We start from the raw sequence: 17,803 nt of genomic DNA on the forward strand, positions 1-17,803 counted from the left end.
TTAAAGTCCACTATAAGAAAAAGAGAAAAATCCTGGAATGTTTTTCTCAAAAACCTTAATTTCTTTAGTAATACTCAGCAACAATACTCAGATAGTCTGTGGCATTTAAAGCAGAACTATGTAACTTTTTTTACCTTCATAAATAGTTTTCTAAGTCCTTACGATGGTTAATTGACTTGTAGTGGTGTGTTTGAGGCGAGCACTAACCCCCTCTGGCACGTCTACGCCAGAATACAGCACTTGCAACTTGAGCTGCACCGACCCGAAACAATCTCGCCTCATGTTCACGTTCACGCGAGAGTGACAAAATGCTTTACGGTAATTCAAAAACAATGTATATATTATGTCTTTATAAGACAATTTCGAAAATTACCCACCTCCATCGAGTGTACTGTATTTGCAAATTACCCACCTACTCTTTCTTGTACTGTATTTGCAAAACTACTGCGCTGGCGAGTGTTGTAGTCGTTGTAGTCCAGAGCTGCACTTGGAGTATTTATGACATTGTCATTCACTGAAGGAACCTGTAGGGGGAGTTTCGCGAATCTTGCTTAGTTCTGCTTTAAACAGTGCTCAATTGATAAGAGGCCCAAAGTGTGCCAAAATTTGGCCATCTGAATACCATCCATACCATGCCTACCATCTGAATATTGCAGCAGAAATCAAGACTCATCAGACCAGGCAATTTTTTCCAAACTTGTATGGTCTAATTTTGGTGAGTCCATGTGAATATAGCCTCAGTTAGCTGTTCTTAGCTGACAGGAGTGGCACCCAGTGTGGTCCTCTGCTGCTGTAGCCCATTGCTTCAAGGTTCGAAGTGTTCAGGGATGTTCTTCTGCACCTCGGTTGCAATGAGTAGTTATTTGAGTTACTGTTGCCTTTCTATCAGCTTGATCCAGTCTGGTCATTCTCCTCTCACCTCTGAAATCAACAAGGCACTTTTGCCCACAGAACTGGATATTTTCTCTTTTTCTGACCATTCTCTGTTATGGATTGTTGTGCGTGAAAATCCCAGTAGATCAGCAATTTCTGAAATACTCAAACCAGTCCGTCTGGCATCAACACCAAGTTCAAAGTCACATAAATCTCCTTTCTTCCCCATTTCTAGTTTGAACTTCCAGAAATCTTTATTCTAGAAATCTTTATTCATATATTTGCACAGAATATGTTTTGGGCCACACTGTTCATTACTTCAAAATAGATTGTAAAATTGGAATCTGAATGAAATGGCCTCAAATCCCATGAGAAAGAGCGCCAGTTCCCAGTTCTTAGAAAATACTTCATATAGAAATAAACAACAAGCATAGACTTATTAAAGTATGGGAATTTGCATTTATTACATTTAAATGTATCGCACAATCCAAATTTGCTGCATGCAGGTTTAGTTGTGTATTAGTACAATTGCAAATTTTGCATGATGTTAGCCGCCATACTTTTATAGTAAACTCAAATTATGCTATAGAAAATGTTGTGCTGGGGGGGGTGCTGACATCATAATCCATCCTTATCAACAACAAATGCCATTTTAAGAACAAAAACACACAATCAATAAAAGCAGTTCCCTGTTGACACCCGTCTGTTAGATGGACATTAAAAGTGAATTTTCCTGTAGAATTCAGCTCAAGGAAATTGCAACATGTTGATGCGTTTCAACCTCAACGTATCCCCTTTACAGACATTATTAGAGCTCAGCAATCAGGACTAAAACACATTTAATTTCCTCAATTCCTTTAGCCCATAATTCTGAAGAAGTCCTTCATTTTGAAACGTGCTTTCTAAATCTGATCCCCTTAACAGTTTGAGACGGAAGGCGTGGTCTAATGGTCTAATCATAAGCATCTAATCTGGCTCTTTCTCTGTATTAGAAAGGTCATACATTGTGCAGTCATGGCCGAGCAGACATGCACGCTTAAAGAATTTTTGCTCTTATCATTTCTGCTCTGGACAGATTCTAGGAAGTACTAATCCTCTAATGGGATGGCATTGAATTGCTGCATCGATTGTGTGTTTGTCTGAAGGAGGGGATTCCTTGGGGAACCAGGGGAATGTGTTTCTGCTCTGCCTCGTCTGTTTTGATAACATTGTTCAAACAGCGCGTCCTCGACCCTGGTTCCGACGTCACGCTTTTCAGTTGAACGAGAGCACTTCATTCAAATAACACAGCTGCCGACCACTTGAAGATAAAAGACAGGAGACCATTGAGAGGAAAGTCACAAGTTGCCATTATGGACAAAACTTAACTAAATGTGCTGCTACTCAGTTTTCAATGCTAATTTGTTAGCAAATTCTTAGTGTTCTCTTCAAATGAACACTACTTCAAAGTAATTATCAATATTAAATTTAAAAAGCAGTGAAACAAATTAAGTGCTTTTAGTTTTTCAGATATCAACTGGTTGATTCCGTATTCATTACTACTGGTATGGAATAAACACTGCTATATTTTTTTGTTATATTTTCTTACAATGATTTCATGGTATTGTTATTTGTGTTTGTATCAAGGTTCAGTTTTGACTTTTTTGTTTTTAACTTGATTTTTGGATGTATCGTGGCATTACCATGATATTACCATGTAATTACCATGTTACATTGTGCTACATTGTTGGCGATTTTTTTTTTTTAACTGATTTTTGACATGTATCATGTTATTACCATGTTAGTTACGGTGTAATTACTAAGTTGGCTTTTTTCTTTTTAAAGATTTTTGACATCATGGTATTACCATGTTATTACTGTGTTAGTTACCATGTGATTACCATGCTACCATTATACTACAATATTTTTTTTTTAACATTATTTTCGGACGTACCATGGTATTACCTTGTTATTACCATGTAATTACCATGTTACATTGTACTACATTGTTGGCGTTTTTTTTTACTGATTTTTGACATGTATCATGTTATTACCATGTTAGTTACAGTGTAATTACTAAGTTAGCTTTTTTCTTTTTAACGATTTTTGACATCATGGTATTACCATGTTATTACCGTGTTAGTTACCATGTAATTAGCATGTTACCATTGTACTACAATATTTTTGTTTTTAACATTATTTTCGGACGTACCATGGTATTACAATGGTAGTTACCATGTAATTACCATTTTATATTATTTTACAATGCTAGCCTTTTTTGTTTTTGTTTTTAACATGATTTTGGGACATGCATCATGGTATTATCATGTTAGTTACCATGTAATTACCATGTTACCATTGTACTACAATGTTGGCTTTTTTGTTTTTGTTTTTAACATGATTTTTGGACTTGTACAATGGTATTACCATGTTTACAGGGGACAGTTACAGTAGAGCCATAGCATTTTTAAAGTATTTTGTAAATACCATAGTTTATGAATTTCATTGTATTACCATACACTACCATACTGTCATAGTACTTTGACATATAAACTATGGTACTGAATAATTAGCATATTGATATACCATACTATTTACACTGAATTCTATGGTATTTTCATTGTCCGAAATTATGAACAATATCCTGTCAAAGTTAATCAACAGAGTCCTGCTACATTAGAAAAGCACATAGAGATTGTACAAAACTGAATTTAAGTGCACAGTGGATTGACTGCATGATTTCACTCTGCTTCATCATTGCCTGCTGCTCTGGCTCGCGTGGTCCAGTCATTTGGGATGGGAATTGGGTCAAACATGTTTCCTGTGTTCTCCATTCATGCAAACACCCAGACCCACACCGAAAAATATCTCTCTGCTGCTCACACCTGGGACATCACTGTTGGCCTAATGATGTGGCCCTTTGTCCACATGAGTGAAGATTGTAGTTCACTTCAGAGATGCTTTATGTGGCTCAAAAACAAAACAGTGACGCATTCTGTTCACTGAATTATAGCCATGTTGCCAGGGCCAAATGCTGCTCTTTTTTTTTGACCAGTGGGAATCCGTAGAAAAAATGCTGCTTAAAAAGTTTAAAATGTGTTTGCCTATATAACTTTAATTCAGCAAGGGGACATTAAATGAAGACAAAGCAGGTGTTTCAGCATATCTTTTATTATTATGTGGATGATTTTAGCACTGTTGGAACTCAGGACTGCATCCAGAACAGGAAGCTATCTTGATTATAATACACATTCAGTTTGTTTAGATAACAGCTGAACACTTTCAGTCAATAAAAGTCAGTTTATTTCTCAGTAGTGAAGAGAATCTGGAGACAGTCAGCAACAAAGAGTGCTTTTATCATCTTTAGCAATAAAGATGATAGATGAATCTGTTGTCTTTTTTGTCTAAATTGCATTTAGTAGCCAAAATTCACCCAGTATGTTCACAGTTTGGGCTTAAACAAACTTTTAAAGCAAAAACTTTAACTTGCCTCAAACTATTTTTGCTTTAAGGAATGTTTTTTTTTTTTTTCATCAAAAATGCAAATTGTTTCTTTTATGTTATATAGAGTTGTAAAGTAGTGTGTAGTGTACAATGCTGATGACACCATTAAATCCAATGAGCTCGCTGAAAATTTGAATCCAGTCTATATTAAGATTTGGTTTGAATCCATTCTTTTATTTTATTTTATTTTAAAGACAAAATGCCCATTAAATTCAAATATAACTTTTTTTCTAATCAAATTTTGTCTTTTTTTCCCATTTCAGGCTGAGATGTTTGGTGAAACAGTTGGAGAGAGGTGAGGCTTCTGTTGTGGACCTGAAGAAAAACCTAGAATATGCTGCATCCGTTTTGGAGTCTGTCTATATTGAAGAGACGAGGTAAACACAACTCTCACACACTCATTATGAATTTTTCTCTCTCTCTTTAATGTTAAATCAACACATTTGTGGTCAGATGTCAGGGTCATGTTGTTCCTAGAGTGCATTAGATAGTATAATCCCTAAAGCTGCTCTTAAACCCCTATGTTGATTTAAAATAAAGATGCAAATGGAAGAGGGATTGTTGTCCTATAACGCTGTCTTCTCACTGCAATGAGTGTTCCATTATTTGATGTGTTTTGATTCAAATGTTTAGACAGAAATGGGAAATTTGGCCACCATCTGATAAGGAAATGTGCCATGGATCATATTAAATGCAAAATTCTTTGTTCATAAACTTACTTTTTTCCATGGAGCACAAAAGGAAAATTTTGCAAAATGTACATGCTTTTTTGTTGTTTGTTGCTTTCTATGCAGTTGCAATGAATAGAGCTTTCAGACTTCAAAAAGGTTGCAAGACGCCACGAAGTATCATAAATATTGAAGTCTATGTGCTATGTTGTGTTTCTCCCGTATCATAACTTTGTGAGAGGAACAAACCAAAATTTAAGTAATTATTAGCATTAAGTCTTGCCATCCACCTTAGCTCTTCTTAGCATGTTTGTGACAGAATTAACAGAATTATGAGTTAATGTTCTAATTTTAACTTAGTGCATTTTATATAATAGTTATGATTTCCCAAAACTTTTTTTTTATTTGTCCAAAATGGGCTTCCATGTAAGTGGTGATCAGATATGTTAGTTTGTGTTTCTTTGTCTTTGAAGTTGAATTTTATATTTTTATCTCTTTCTTTCCATCACTTTTGCTCAGAGGCGTTTTGGCTGACGTGATCAGAAGTGACATGACTTACCCATTTAGTGTCTTCAGACAGCAGTCGTGTCTTATATATGTGTGTGTGTGTGTGTGTGTGTTTCTGCAGGCGGTTGGTGGATACAGAAGATGAGCTCAGTGACATCCAGTCCGACTCGGTTCCCTCAGAAGTGCGTGATTGGTTGGCATCTACTTTCACACGTCAGATGGGGCTGATGTTAAGACGGTCGGAGGAGAAGCCACGATTTCGCAGCATTGTGCACGCAGTGCAAGCTGGGATATTTGTAGAAAGGTGTGTGTGTGGTTCTAAGGTTATTAGTATAAAGTAAGCAAATTTATATACTTTCAAAGAAATGATTCAGAGCGGATACATTTTAAACAGGGACTGACTGACTGGATAGATTGATCTGGACTGACCTGTGACCCTGCTGTGCATTTCCTATCTTGTGTCATATTTCCAGCACTGCATGCTCCTAAAATATTAATATTAAAGGGCATCTGGAGGGATTTCCCCCTTTTTTCACTTCCCAGAAGCTCTCACACATTGACAGAAGTGTGTTATCTCTTTCTGACAGGATGTACCGACGGACCTCCAACATGGTGGGGCTGAGCTATCCGCCCAGCGTGATCACGGCCTTGAAGGTAATGGAGTGGCCCAATCAGATTGTGGGTTGTGCCCTCAAATGTACATATGTACAAACACACGCACAACCTGGTCACAGCATGAATGCGAAACGTGTGAATACGACACATTTTGAATGCACAATAGCTTATTTGGGAAACAACAAGGGGGAGATGGCAAAATCAAACAGTCTCCAGGCAAACAGCCCTGTTTAATCAACCGAAGTGAACAATTGATCTCCCTCGGCCAGCTGGGTTACCTGGCGTGCACACAGTTTGGACAGGACAGAGTTTAGCCAGTTTTTTGTTGTCTTATAGGATGCAGTATATGTGGACAATAGTGTTGTCAAAAATATGCATAGTTCGATATGTATCGATACTGAAATATCTGAAACGGTTCCAATACTTCTTTTCTGAAGTATCGATACACTGATACCAGCTGAGCATTCTCATTTTCTCTTCTCTCCGACGGTGGATTGACACACACCGCCTCCTCTCATTCAATCATCTCATTCGCTCCGGTTGAATAGGGCTTGTGTTGTGCATAATTTTTAGTCATTCCTGCAGATTTCGCACTTTTGGTGTAACCACTGATTTACTGAAGTGGCGCTCTCATAAAGCTGCCTCTCCAACAGGTACCAAATTGAGCTGTTTTTTTTGTGATTTATTGCGCTTAAACGGTAAAATACATACAAAATTATGTCAAAATTCCTGTCTTTCTGAGTATTTAGGTGAACACAGCCAGTTTTGGAACGTAAATAGTTGAGAGAATACACATTGTGTAACAGTATATTGCATCCGTGCATAAGTTCTTAAAGTGACGGCAGCCTAATAAACCTGCTTCTCTCTGTCATGTTAACACAGATTTAATTTCCTTTTGACACACACAATCACATGTGTTGCATTTAAATTGCTGTTTTCAACATTGATAATGTTTCTTGAGTACCAAATCAACATATTAGAATGATTTCTGAAGTATCATGTGAGACTGAAGATTGGAATGATGATGATGATGATGATGATGAAAATTCAGCTTTGCATCACAGGAATAAATTACATTCTAAAATATATTAAAATATAAAGCAGTTATTTTAAATTGTAAAAATATTTTACAATATTACTGTTTTACTGAATTTTTGATCAAATAATTGTAGCCTTGGTGAGCATAAGAGAGACTTTTTTTGAAAAAATGTAAAATTCTTACCAGCCCCAAACTTTTGAATGCTAGAGTATTCGGTAAAATGCAAGTGCAAATTTAAAATATTCTGCTTTAATACTTTTCTCCACATGAAACTCTATATACATTCAGCAATCTTCTGTTATTCTATCAAGAATACCCTTTCAGAGCTGCTATCAGCTGCATCTGTTCTCCTATCAGTTTCTCATTCATTATTGATTTTAACAATTTGTGGCAGCACAGTCATTTCAGTAGTAAGTCTACAATCTTTTAAAAATATTCTTTTGTTCTGTTGCCTATTGTGATTCTAAGATTCTTGCTGTCTGCACTAAAAGCAATTACGATGTTCTGTCTTCTAAGGCTATGTTCGAAATAGCATACTGTCATACTACTCATACTACCCCTGCAATTTGTAGTATGTGCATACAGTATTAAAGTGCCCCTATTATGCTATTTTAAACGTTCCTAATTTTGTTTTGGAGAATATCTACAGTAGGTTTACATGCATCCAATGTCAAAAAACACATGTCTGAAATGGCTCAATAAAGGATTCAGTCTCTCTTGACCTCTCCTTTCTGAGAGCTTTCTCTTCTCTGATTGGTCAGATTGCCCATCTGTTGTGATTGGTCTACAGATTACAGCGTGTGTTGGAAACTAAACGGCCATTACTATATCTGAAGTTCATAATAACTTCTTTGATCTTTGAAACTTTGCAGACTTTTACATTCACAAACAGCTACTGCATGGAATGTAATATTTGAAAAGCATAACTTAAATGAAATAATATTTTTACCCATGTTTTTATGTGATGCATGTAAGCTAGGGTTAAACATCTAGTTTTTTGAAAATCCAGCAATTGTAAACATCCAAACCCATTTAAATTCCACAGGCAACACGGCACAGAACCTTTTTCCGAGGTGTGTGGATGAAAGTCAAATGAACAGAATAATGTGGTGTCCTAGTGGTTAAGCCTCGAGGCTGGTATCACAAAGGGCAGAGGTTCAAACTTTAAAAATGGAATAGAGATCTCCTGCTGTCCCCTATAAATCTTCTGCCCTTAAGCGAATCTGATTGCTTTATCTGCTAACAAACATATAAAGTGTCTGCTAAGTGACAAGGATAAGTAACAGAATACTAATACAGATGTTCTTGTCAAACAATAGCAGAAATTTGCTGGTTCAGTCCACCTAATCTTAATAGAAAATGAAGATAATAAGCTGAAACTAATTAGGCTTCATTTTATATAAAGAGTTTTTAATCCATGCAAGACTTCTTGCTTTGCCCAGGCCTCATTTATAAGCATGTGTAGAATCATGTGCGTGTGCCGATGTGCTGATTCAGTGCTCAAGAAACAGCATTTATTTGAAATAAAAATCTTTTGTAACACTATAAAAGTTTTGATCAATTTAATGCATCCTTGCTGAATAAAAGTATTAATTTCTTCAAAAAAAATCTTACCAACCCCAGGCTTTTGGATGCCAGCGTATATGTTTTAATACTTTCATCACTTAAAGTCATCAGAAAAAGGTTTTATAAGAACATTTTCATGTCAGTTTCTGCCTCACTTTTAACATACTGTAGAACAAATACATAGATCAATTCAGATTGTACGAGTGTTTTATAAATGAGGCTGCAGGTTTGTACTGGATGTCCTGGTAGCTTGGCAGCAGGATTTTGGCCTCTCTCTCTCTTGATCTCACAGCAGTCAGTGAATCTGCATATATATCTCTGCATATTGCCTGAAGCTATTGAAAGCTCTCAGCCTTGACTGAGACAGAGTACAGGACAAATATTCCAATCTGAGGATGTGAATATTTAATGTAGCATTTTGCAAATGTTCATTGCAACCAACTAATCAAACCTACATAGAACTTTCTTTGAAAGTGATGAGATGAAATAACAGAGGGTCAAACTCTGAGTGGATGGGAGAGAGAGAGCGAGAGAGAGAGAGAAAAAAAATGAATAAACCACAGGCGGCCATAATGTGGACCAAATCCTCCTGTATTATTACTGATGTTCATTTTATGACTCAGGATTGAATTGTACGATGATAGAATCACACATCATTCATCATAGACCCTGTTTATAAGGGATGTGAAAGTAATTTATGCATTATAAAAAAAGAAATGAGGTTGGTATTACTACAGCAGCAATTTGTAAGGCTCAGGGACTGTGACCATCTTATCACGTTTATAGGCATCATAAAATGAAGTTTCAGAAGTTGCTCTTTCATAGCTCAGAAGATGGAAAGAGAACTTATCTGTGATTTTTCTTTCCTTATGGGAAGTTACTAATAGTTTATATACAGTACACTACCATTCAAAAGTTTGGAGTCAGTGTATTAAAATAATAATTTTTGAAGTACCATGTGACTGAAGTAATGATGATAAATTCAGTTTTGCATCACAGGAATAAATTGCTTTTCAAAATATACTCAAATAGTCGGTGCCGATAGCCTCGTGGGCAGCACTGACATATAGCGCCATTACACTTCGGGTGACCCGAGTTCGAGTCCCGGCTAGCAGACCTTTCTCTCTCTCTCTCTCTCTCATAATAAAGGCAAAAAAGCCACACACACACAAACAAAATACTCAAATAATAAAAGTTATTTTAAATTGAAATATACCTTTTACTGTTTTTTTAATCAGCTAAATGCAGCACTATGAGCATAAGACACTTCTTTTAAAAACAGTAAATCTTACAGACCTCAGAGTTTGTGAACAATAGTGTATTTTATTTTCAAAAAGTTGATAATTATATTGATATGATAATAATGGTAAAGATGTTAATACACTAACAGATCTGTCTGTTTTGTTGTTGGTCTAGCATGTGGACACATGGTCGTTTGACGTCTTCACACTGAATGATTCCAGTGGAGATCATGCACTGAAATTTATTTTTTATGAACTTCTGACCAGATATGACTTAATCAATCGCTTTAAGGTAAGATGCTCTCTCTTTTGTTCTCATTAGAAGACCAAAAGTACAGGATTTAAAACCGTAAAACTTTACCTCAGAGTGGTTTCCTTTGTAATATGATGGTATTGTTGATCTGAGTAAATAAAAATAAGGTAAAGTGAAAGATAATAAGGTAATAATGTGACGTGTTTACTAGTGCGAGGGCGGGACAACCTGTCACTCACAGAAGATCGACCACTAGCCAGCCACAACAGTCCAATGATCCAATCAATACCCTATAAACAAAGTCCTGTCCCGCCCTACATTTTTTCTTGTTTGAGAAGCCATTTCATTTGGAAATATGGCACAATAAGGAGGAATAGACTATTGCTACTTCTGTTTCATGTCGATTTTAAGCCCCTTTTGTGCATCTCCTCAGATTCCTGTTTCTGCTCTGGTGTCTTTTGTGGAGGCCTTGGAGGTGGGCTACAGCAAACACAGAAACCCATACCATAACCTAATCCACGCCGCCGACGTCACCCAGACAGTGCATTACCTTCTGCTCAAGACCGGCATGGTTGTAAGTTCAGAGTTGCACCGCCAGAAACCTAAGCCCTATGAATTTAAGCAACAGTCCTGCCTTCAGGGATTTATTTATGTTTATGTGTGCTTGGGTAAAATAATCATGTGCATCGAGTCCCCTTTGTTGTTTATTATTATTATTATTATTTCTACTGAACTGAGCTGTTGAAGTTTGTGTTATTAAGCCTGACACTGCACTTGAGGTATTTATTGAGGTCGGGGCCCTCATAACGGTCCGTTCTCGCTTCATGATGCCGCTCATAGACCAATCAATAGGAAGTTAATCTCCCTCAACGTTTCAAAACACGCTCCTGTCACTCCCACCGCGGGCTCATTAACCTCTCTGTGATGTGTGGACATCACGCTGGCATTCTGACAAATTATTTGCCCCCTAGCATTCATACCGCTGATGATTTCTTTTTGGTATTCTGGTGATTTAGTGCTAATATAGGATAATGTTATGCACAGAAGAATAAATGTGCCGAAGATTAAGGAACTAATATAATTTAATTTCCTTTATTCTTATCTTCAGTTCAGCAGAACGATATTATTATTTGTAGAAGAATACAAAAAGTGCCTTTAAACTGTGATAACGAAGTGGGGTTTTTTACGTTTTCTGAAGTTGAACACAAAAGGTGTTTGGAGTGGTTTTTAGCACATTGCTATGTGGTCGCTAGGCACAAAAACAGTGGTTCTGTTTAGTGAATCAAAAATATACAGAACGACCAGTGCAGTCTGATTCCTGAACCTATGACTCTTTTGAGCCAGTCCATTTTAGTGAATCAAAAATGTATTGGGTGACCAGTGAAGTCTGATTCCTGAGTGAATGACTCTTTTGAGCCGTTTTTTAGTGAATCAGAAATATACAGGGCGACCAGTCCATTCTGATTCTTCTTATGATATTCTTCTTATGAGCCACTTCTTTTTAGTGAATCAAAAATGTACAGGATGAACAGTGGAGTTTGATTCTGACTCTTCTGACTCTATTCTTTTAATGAATAGTTCAAAAAGATGAGTTACTGGTTTGAACCAGTATCTAATACTGTCCTGTAGGGTACAGCATTAGGAGAGAGAGAATATCTTTCATACTGTATGTCAGTAAAATGAACTGAAACTAATATCCAAAAGAATCGGTATCAGCTTGTGAATCAGAATTGAATTGACTGTTTCAAAGCACTTCACTGTCAATCTAAAGGATTTTTCTTGTTTCTGCAGCATTTTTCTTGTTATCTCCCTTCTTCCAGAATTGGTTAACTGAGTTAGAGATCTTTGCTATGCTGTTTGCCGCGGCTGTGCACGATTACGAACACACTGGCACTACCAACAACTTCCATATACAGACCAGGTACTATTGCAAGTAAACACCAGTATCATTAAGTTCAGCAGACCCAATACATCAGTAACAACTTGTGTATTTTACAGATCTGACACAGCAATTCTATACAACGACCGTGCCGTGCAGGAAAACCACCACGTGAGCGCTGCATATCGCCTCCTGCAGGAAGACGATGAAATGAACATCCTCTACAATTTGTCGAAAGATGACTGGAGGTTAGAAACATGTGGCAAACCTCAAATTAGCTGAATCAGTAATCTTAAAAATAAAAGTTCCAGTTAGAAACTAAAATGTTTATACAGCATGATGCCATAGAAGAACATTTTAAGTTCCGCAATGAACTTTCTAGTTCTGGAAGCCTCCTTTAGTAAGTTAGCAGTAAACAGAATGCACTCTTTCATAGGTCACGACACAAATCGGCACAATGCAAAATGATTTTGTCTCATTATAACAGTGGAAACAACTTAAAGTAGTCTGTCATTTATGGTCATACATATAAGAGTAAGACATCATTCGAAACTGGTCTAAATGGTCTATTTTTATTTGTGTACACTCACAATAAAAACAAAACATTGTGCTTTTGTAAAATGGCAGAAAGAGGCATCCTGTTTGTGTTCTTTAGTTTCCGTGAAGTTTGTGGAGTATAGGATAATAGTGTCATGATTTCTGACCAGGATGTCAAAAGCAGAATAAACCCATTTTGGGCATTTTTTTTAAAACGCTGTTTCCTTCTTTTTCATTGGATCCACTAGGAGACACCATTTTGAAAACCCTGCTTTATAGAACCTATAATAACTAATAACTAACTAATATGTTTACGTGAAGAACCTACAGTGGCATGAAAAAGTATTTGAACCATTTGCAGAATCTGGGAAAATGAGAATTATTTTAATAAAATAAGAGGGATAATATAAAATGCATGTTATTTTTTATTTAGTACTGTCCTGAGTAAGATATTTTACATAAAAGATGTTTTCATTTAGTTCACAAGACAAAACAATAGCTGAATTTATTAAAATAACCCCATTCATAAGTATGTGAACCATTGATTCTCAATACTGTGTGTGGTTACCTGATGATCCACGACTGTTTTTATGTTTTGTGATGGTTGTTCATGAGTCTCTTGTTTGTCCTGAGCAGTTAAACTGAGCTCTGTTCTTCAGAAAAATCCTCCAGCTCCTGCAGATTCATCAGTTTTCAAGCATTTTTGCATATTTGAACCCTTTCCAGCAGTGACTGTGGGATTTTGAGATCTGTGTTTTCACACTGAGGACAACTGAGGGACTCAAACACAACTATTAAAAAAGGTTCAAACATTCACTGATGCTCCAGAAGGAAACAAGACGCATTAAGAGCAGAGGGGTGAAAACTTTTGAATTTAAATATCAAGGTAAATTGTACTTAATTTTTCTTCCGGGAAACATGCAAGTATCTTCTGTTGCTTTCGAAGGGCAGTACTAAATGAAAAACTTTGAAAAATTGTGACATCTTCATCCTGTTCAAAAATGTTCACCCCTCGGCTCTTAATGCATTGTGTTTCCTTCTGGAGCATCAGTGAATGTTTGAACCTTTTTTAATAGTTGTGTTTGAGTCCCTCAGTTGTCCTCAGTGTGAAAACACAGATCTCAAAATCCTACAGTCACTGCTGGAAAGGGTTCAAATATGCAAAAATGCTTGAAAACTGATGAATCTGCAGGAGCTGGAGGATTTTTCTGAAGAACAGAGCTCAGTTTAACTGATCAGGACAAACAAGAGACTCTTTAACAACCATCACAAAACAAAAAAACAGTCGTGGATCATCAGGTAACCACACACAGTATTGAGAATCAATGCTTCACATACTTATGAATGGGGTTATTTTAATAAATTCAGCTATTGTTTTGTCTTGTGAACTAAATGAAAACATCTTTTATGTAAAATATCTTACTCAGGACAGTACTAAATAAAAAATAACATGCATTTTTTATTATCCCTCTTATTTTATTAAAATTATTCACATTTTCACAGATTCTGCAAGTGGTTCACATACTTTTTCATGCCACTGTATATTGCATAAAATGCAGTAACTGCACATGAAAATTATGTTATGACTGAAATCAAATATATGATCTGTCCTGTGGCAGATTTAGGTCAAATATCTTTCGTTTTAGAAAAAATTTACAAATGCATATGAAATCAAAATATATTTATTTATATATAATCAAAAGATTAAATCTACTCAAGAACCATGTACATCAAAACTGGTTCTTGATTAGAAGAGAGTTCTTTACTGAATGTAACATGCTGTAAGGTCAATATTGAAAACTTCTCTTTCTCTCAGAGAATTGCGGGCCCTGGTGGTCGAGATGGTCCTGGCCACCGACATGTCCTGTCACTTCCAGCAGATTAAAGCTATGAAGAACTTCCTCCAGCAGCCAGAAGCGTAAGTTCGGTCACACACATCAGGGTAACGAGGAGGAAGCTAATCACACACTGTTCATGCAAAAACATTTCTGCATCTACAGATATTCATATCCAAATAATGAGAGGTTGGACAGAGTGTTTATAACAGCTCTGAGGGGCTGAACATCTCTGTCCTCTGCAGGATTGATAAACCCAAGGCCTTATCCCTGTTACTGCACACTGCTGACATCAGCCACCCTGCCAAAAACTGGAACATGCACCACCGCTGGACCACCTCACTGCTGGAGGAGTTCTTCAGACAGGTCAGTGTCCCGAGAAATGCAAAACAAAAAAACAATTTCCAAATGCAAAATATGTTTTCTTATTTTCTTTTTGATTTGATAAAAATAAATGCTGAATAGTTTATACATAAACAACAGTAAAATATATGTAAAACAAATCAATTTACAGTTGCCCTCAAGGATATCCTGTTTACTAGCTACAAAATAAGTGCCTGAATTTGAATTTCATTTGCTGAAAGCCTTGCAAATCCATCCTAGTTCTTCCTAGGAAGTGCTCATCATCGCAACGGACCAATGCCTTGTAAACATAGCTTTGTTTCCCGGTGGGCCTATAAAAACTCTGTGCACCCCGACTCCCGGAAATTGTGTTCACAATCAGACTGGAGATTGAGGTTTTGAGAAAGCTCTTGCTATTTTTGTGCTCAATATGCATCGTGAATGTCCTGTGGGTGTGCTGTCCCGTAGACATTTTTATAGTTCTTCAATCATACAGTAAGCGTTTCTCTCTCTCTCTCTCTCTTGATCTGTCATTTCATCGTCCATATTCCCATTCTGTGGTCATCAGCACTCTGATCTAATCTCAAATTGAGTCTTAATCCTATTTAGCATTCCAAGCCTGTAACGTCCACTGTAAAAATCCCATTAATCTCCTCTAAACATCCATTTCCCGCATTCTAACCTCAACATTTGAATCTCAGCTGCTTCACTCGATTCCATCAGATTTTGCATCTCTATGAAGATGTAGAAAGTCATTCAAATATGTTTTTTTTTCTTGTTTGGTTGAATATATAATGCAGTAGAGCTGAGTTTCCTTGCTAAATGAAAATGGATCTAGTTCTGATATAACACAGTGTGTTTTTAAGAGATGATTATCTCTCCTATAGTGCCAAACCAATTAACTTGCCATTGTTTGATTTGATATCACACCGGTCCCATCTTGGTGTTCTTACAAGAGTGAAATTGAATCTTTGATTTATTGACATGTTTAGGCTAATAGCTGATCAGTTCATTGCATGATTATCACCTCCAGAAATTATAATTGTAATTTCCGATTTAGGATGAAATATCGCTCGGCGTTGCTCAAGGAAATTGGTGATGACTGTGAAAAGTGTGAACAGCAAAACATCCTGTTCAACGTAATTTGTTAAGAGTCTATTTTGTTTAGGGGTCGTAGCTTTATTATTTGGCCAAAAAGCAATCATAGCAAAGATAATTACAGCTATTGTTTCTCAGGATTATCTATGATATTTGCAAATGAAGTGTTATGGACTGATTGAGATGAATAATGTGAATGCAGCTGAGCTGAATTGAAATGAACTGAAACCTAAGCTGAAATCTTTATTTTGTCTGGATTGGTTGGGTAAAGGGATTATATCATGAGAAATCTAATTTCTTGATCTTTTGAAATAAAAGTCAGTATACAATTTAAACAATATGCAAATTTCAGGGTCCCACTTTATATTAAGTGGCTTTAACTACTGTACTTGCATCAAAAAATAAGTACAATGTACTTATTGGGTTCATATTGAATTGCAAAACACATTTGCAGCTATTGAGGTGGGGTACGGGTAAGATTAGGGACAGGTTTGGTGGTATGGGTAGGTTTAAGGGTAGGGGTAAGGGTTAAGGGATGGGTCAACAGTGTAATTATAAATGTAATTACAGAAATCAATTACAGATGTAATTACATGCAGGTGTTTTTAAAATATAAGTACAATATAAAACATGTATGTACACAATAAGTGCATTGTATCAAATGATTAATTTAAATGTAAGTACATAGTAGTTAAGGCCACTTAATATAAAGTGGGTCCAGTTTCAGAACTCAGTTATTGTAATAACCTTAATAAGTATATAGTGTGGGACAGGACTATAAAATAAAGTGCTTAAAATCTATGAAATGACCCCTTTACTAACTAAAAACATGCCAGTGCTAATTGGCCGTTGTGCTCTTCTAACTTGTGTTACAGGGTGATAAGGAGGCAGAGCTTGGACTTTCTTTCTCTCCTTTATGTGACCGCAAGTCTACCATGGTGGCCCAGTCTCAGATCGGTGAGTGATCAGGTTTGTGTGTGAATTAATAAGATATGGAATACCCACATCCATGTATTATAATGCTGTGTTTCACTTCCCTGACAGGTTTCATTGATTTCATCGTGGAGCCAACCTTCACTGTACTGACAGACATGATTGAGAAAATCGTGACTCCGCTGATCGAAGAGGCCTCACCCGCTGGCCTGGCTGGATTCAGAAGGTCCAGGTCAGGACAATTGAATAGGAGATAACAGCACTGGACTATTAAATTATTAAGGCATTTTGAATGTTAGTGTATATATGAAAATTATCCTTCAGTATGTAGAAACAAGCAAAATCATGTGTACAGTAATTCACTTACAATAGAAGTCTATAGGGTGAGGTATTGCACAGGGATAAAAAAAAAAATTATGCCTTTTCTGAAAGTATAGCCACAAGAATTAAGCAATATACATGGTAACATGAGACTGGTTTGATAGAGTGACATATTAGCCTTGTTTATGCAAAATTATATCCAATCAAAGTACTTTCATGACCATGAGCCAGTAAACCAGGTCATTTTACATAACAAAAATAATGGACTGTTTACATGGAGAAAAAAATCATAATTTACAAGATGTTCCTCCATCTAGAAAAGTCAGCTGGAAATTATTTTCTTTGGTAATCAACGAAATGCCACGGATACTGTTTTCAAGAAAATTTCTAAATTGTGTTTTCCAGGTCTGAAAAAGTCATGGCAATTTCTATAATGAAAAGATATTTTTCTAGATCTGCTCTGATCAAAATTATTTAATCAACAAGATATTTCTCTTGTGTAAATTGAAACTTTGTGAACAAATCATTTCAGTCGGTTCTTGTCAGTGAATGGAAACGACTGGAAAAGTCATGGAAATTAATTGGTCAAAATGTGCAAACCTTTTGCTTTGAA

The 17,803-nt window shown here is 36.4% G+C and overlaps 1 protein-coding gene across 3 annotated transcripts in view; it reads left to right on the plus strand.

Annotated features, from left to right (window-relative positions):
* The window catches only part of pde1ca (phosphodiesterase 1C, calmodulin-dependent a), a 93,358-nt gene that overhangs the window by 60,362 nt on the left and 15,193 nt on the right, over positions 1-17,803 (plus strand). For all 3 annotated transcript variants that reach the window (XM_067377334.1, XM_067377336.1, XM_067377335.1), the window contains 11 exons: positions 4,620-4,733; positions 5,653-5,835; positions 6,119-6,185; positions 10,168-10,284; positions 10,679-10,819; positions 12,066-12,166; positions 12,244-12,372; positions 14,478-14,579; positions 14,742-14,862; positions 16,812-16,893; positions 16,981-17,101. In XM_067377334.1, the coding sequence (XP_067233435.1) occupies positions 4,620-4,733; positions 5,653-5,835; positions 6,119-6,185; positions 10,168-10,284; positions 10,679-10,819; positions 12,066-12,166; positions 12,244-12,372; positions 14,478-14,579; positions 14,742-14,862; positions 16,812-16,893; positions 16,981-17,101 (1,278 nt within the window). The remainder of the gene's footprint in view (positions 1-4,619; positions 4,734-5,652; positions 5,836-6,118; positions 6,186-10,167; positions 10,285-10,678; positions 10,820-12,065; positions 12,167-12,243; positions 12,373-14,477; positions 14,580-14,741; positions 14,863-16,811; positions 16,894-16,980; positions 17,102-17,803) is intronic.

Source organism: Chanodichthys erythropterus, chromosome 23, assembly GCF_024489055.1.
Source record: "Chanodichthys erythropterus isolate Z2021 chromosome 23, ASM2448905v1, whole genome shotgun sequence".
NCBI lineage: Eukaryota > Metazoa > Chordata > Actinopteri > Cypriniformes > Xenocyprididae > Chanodichthys > Chanodichthys erythropterus.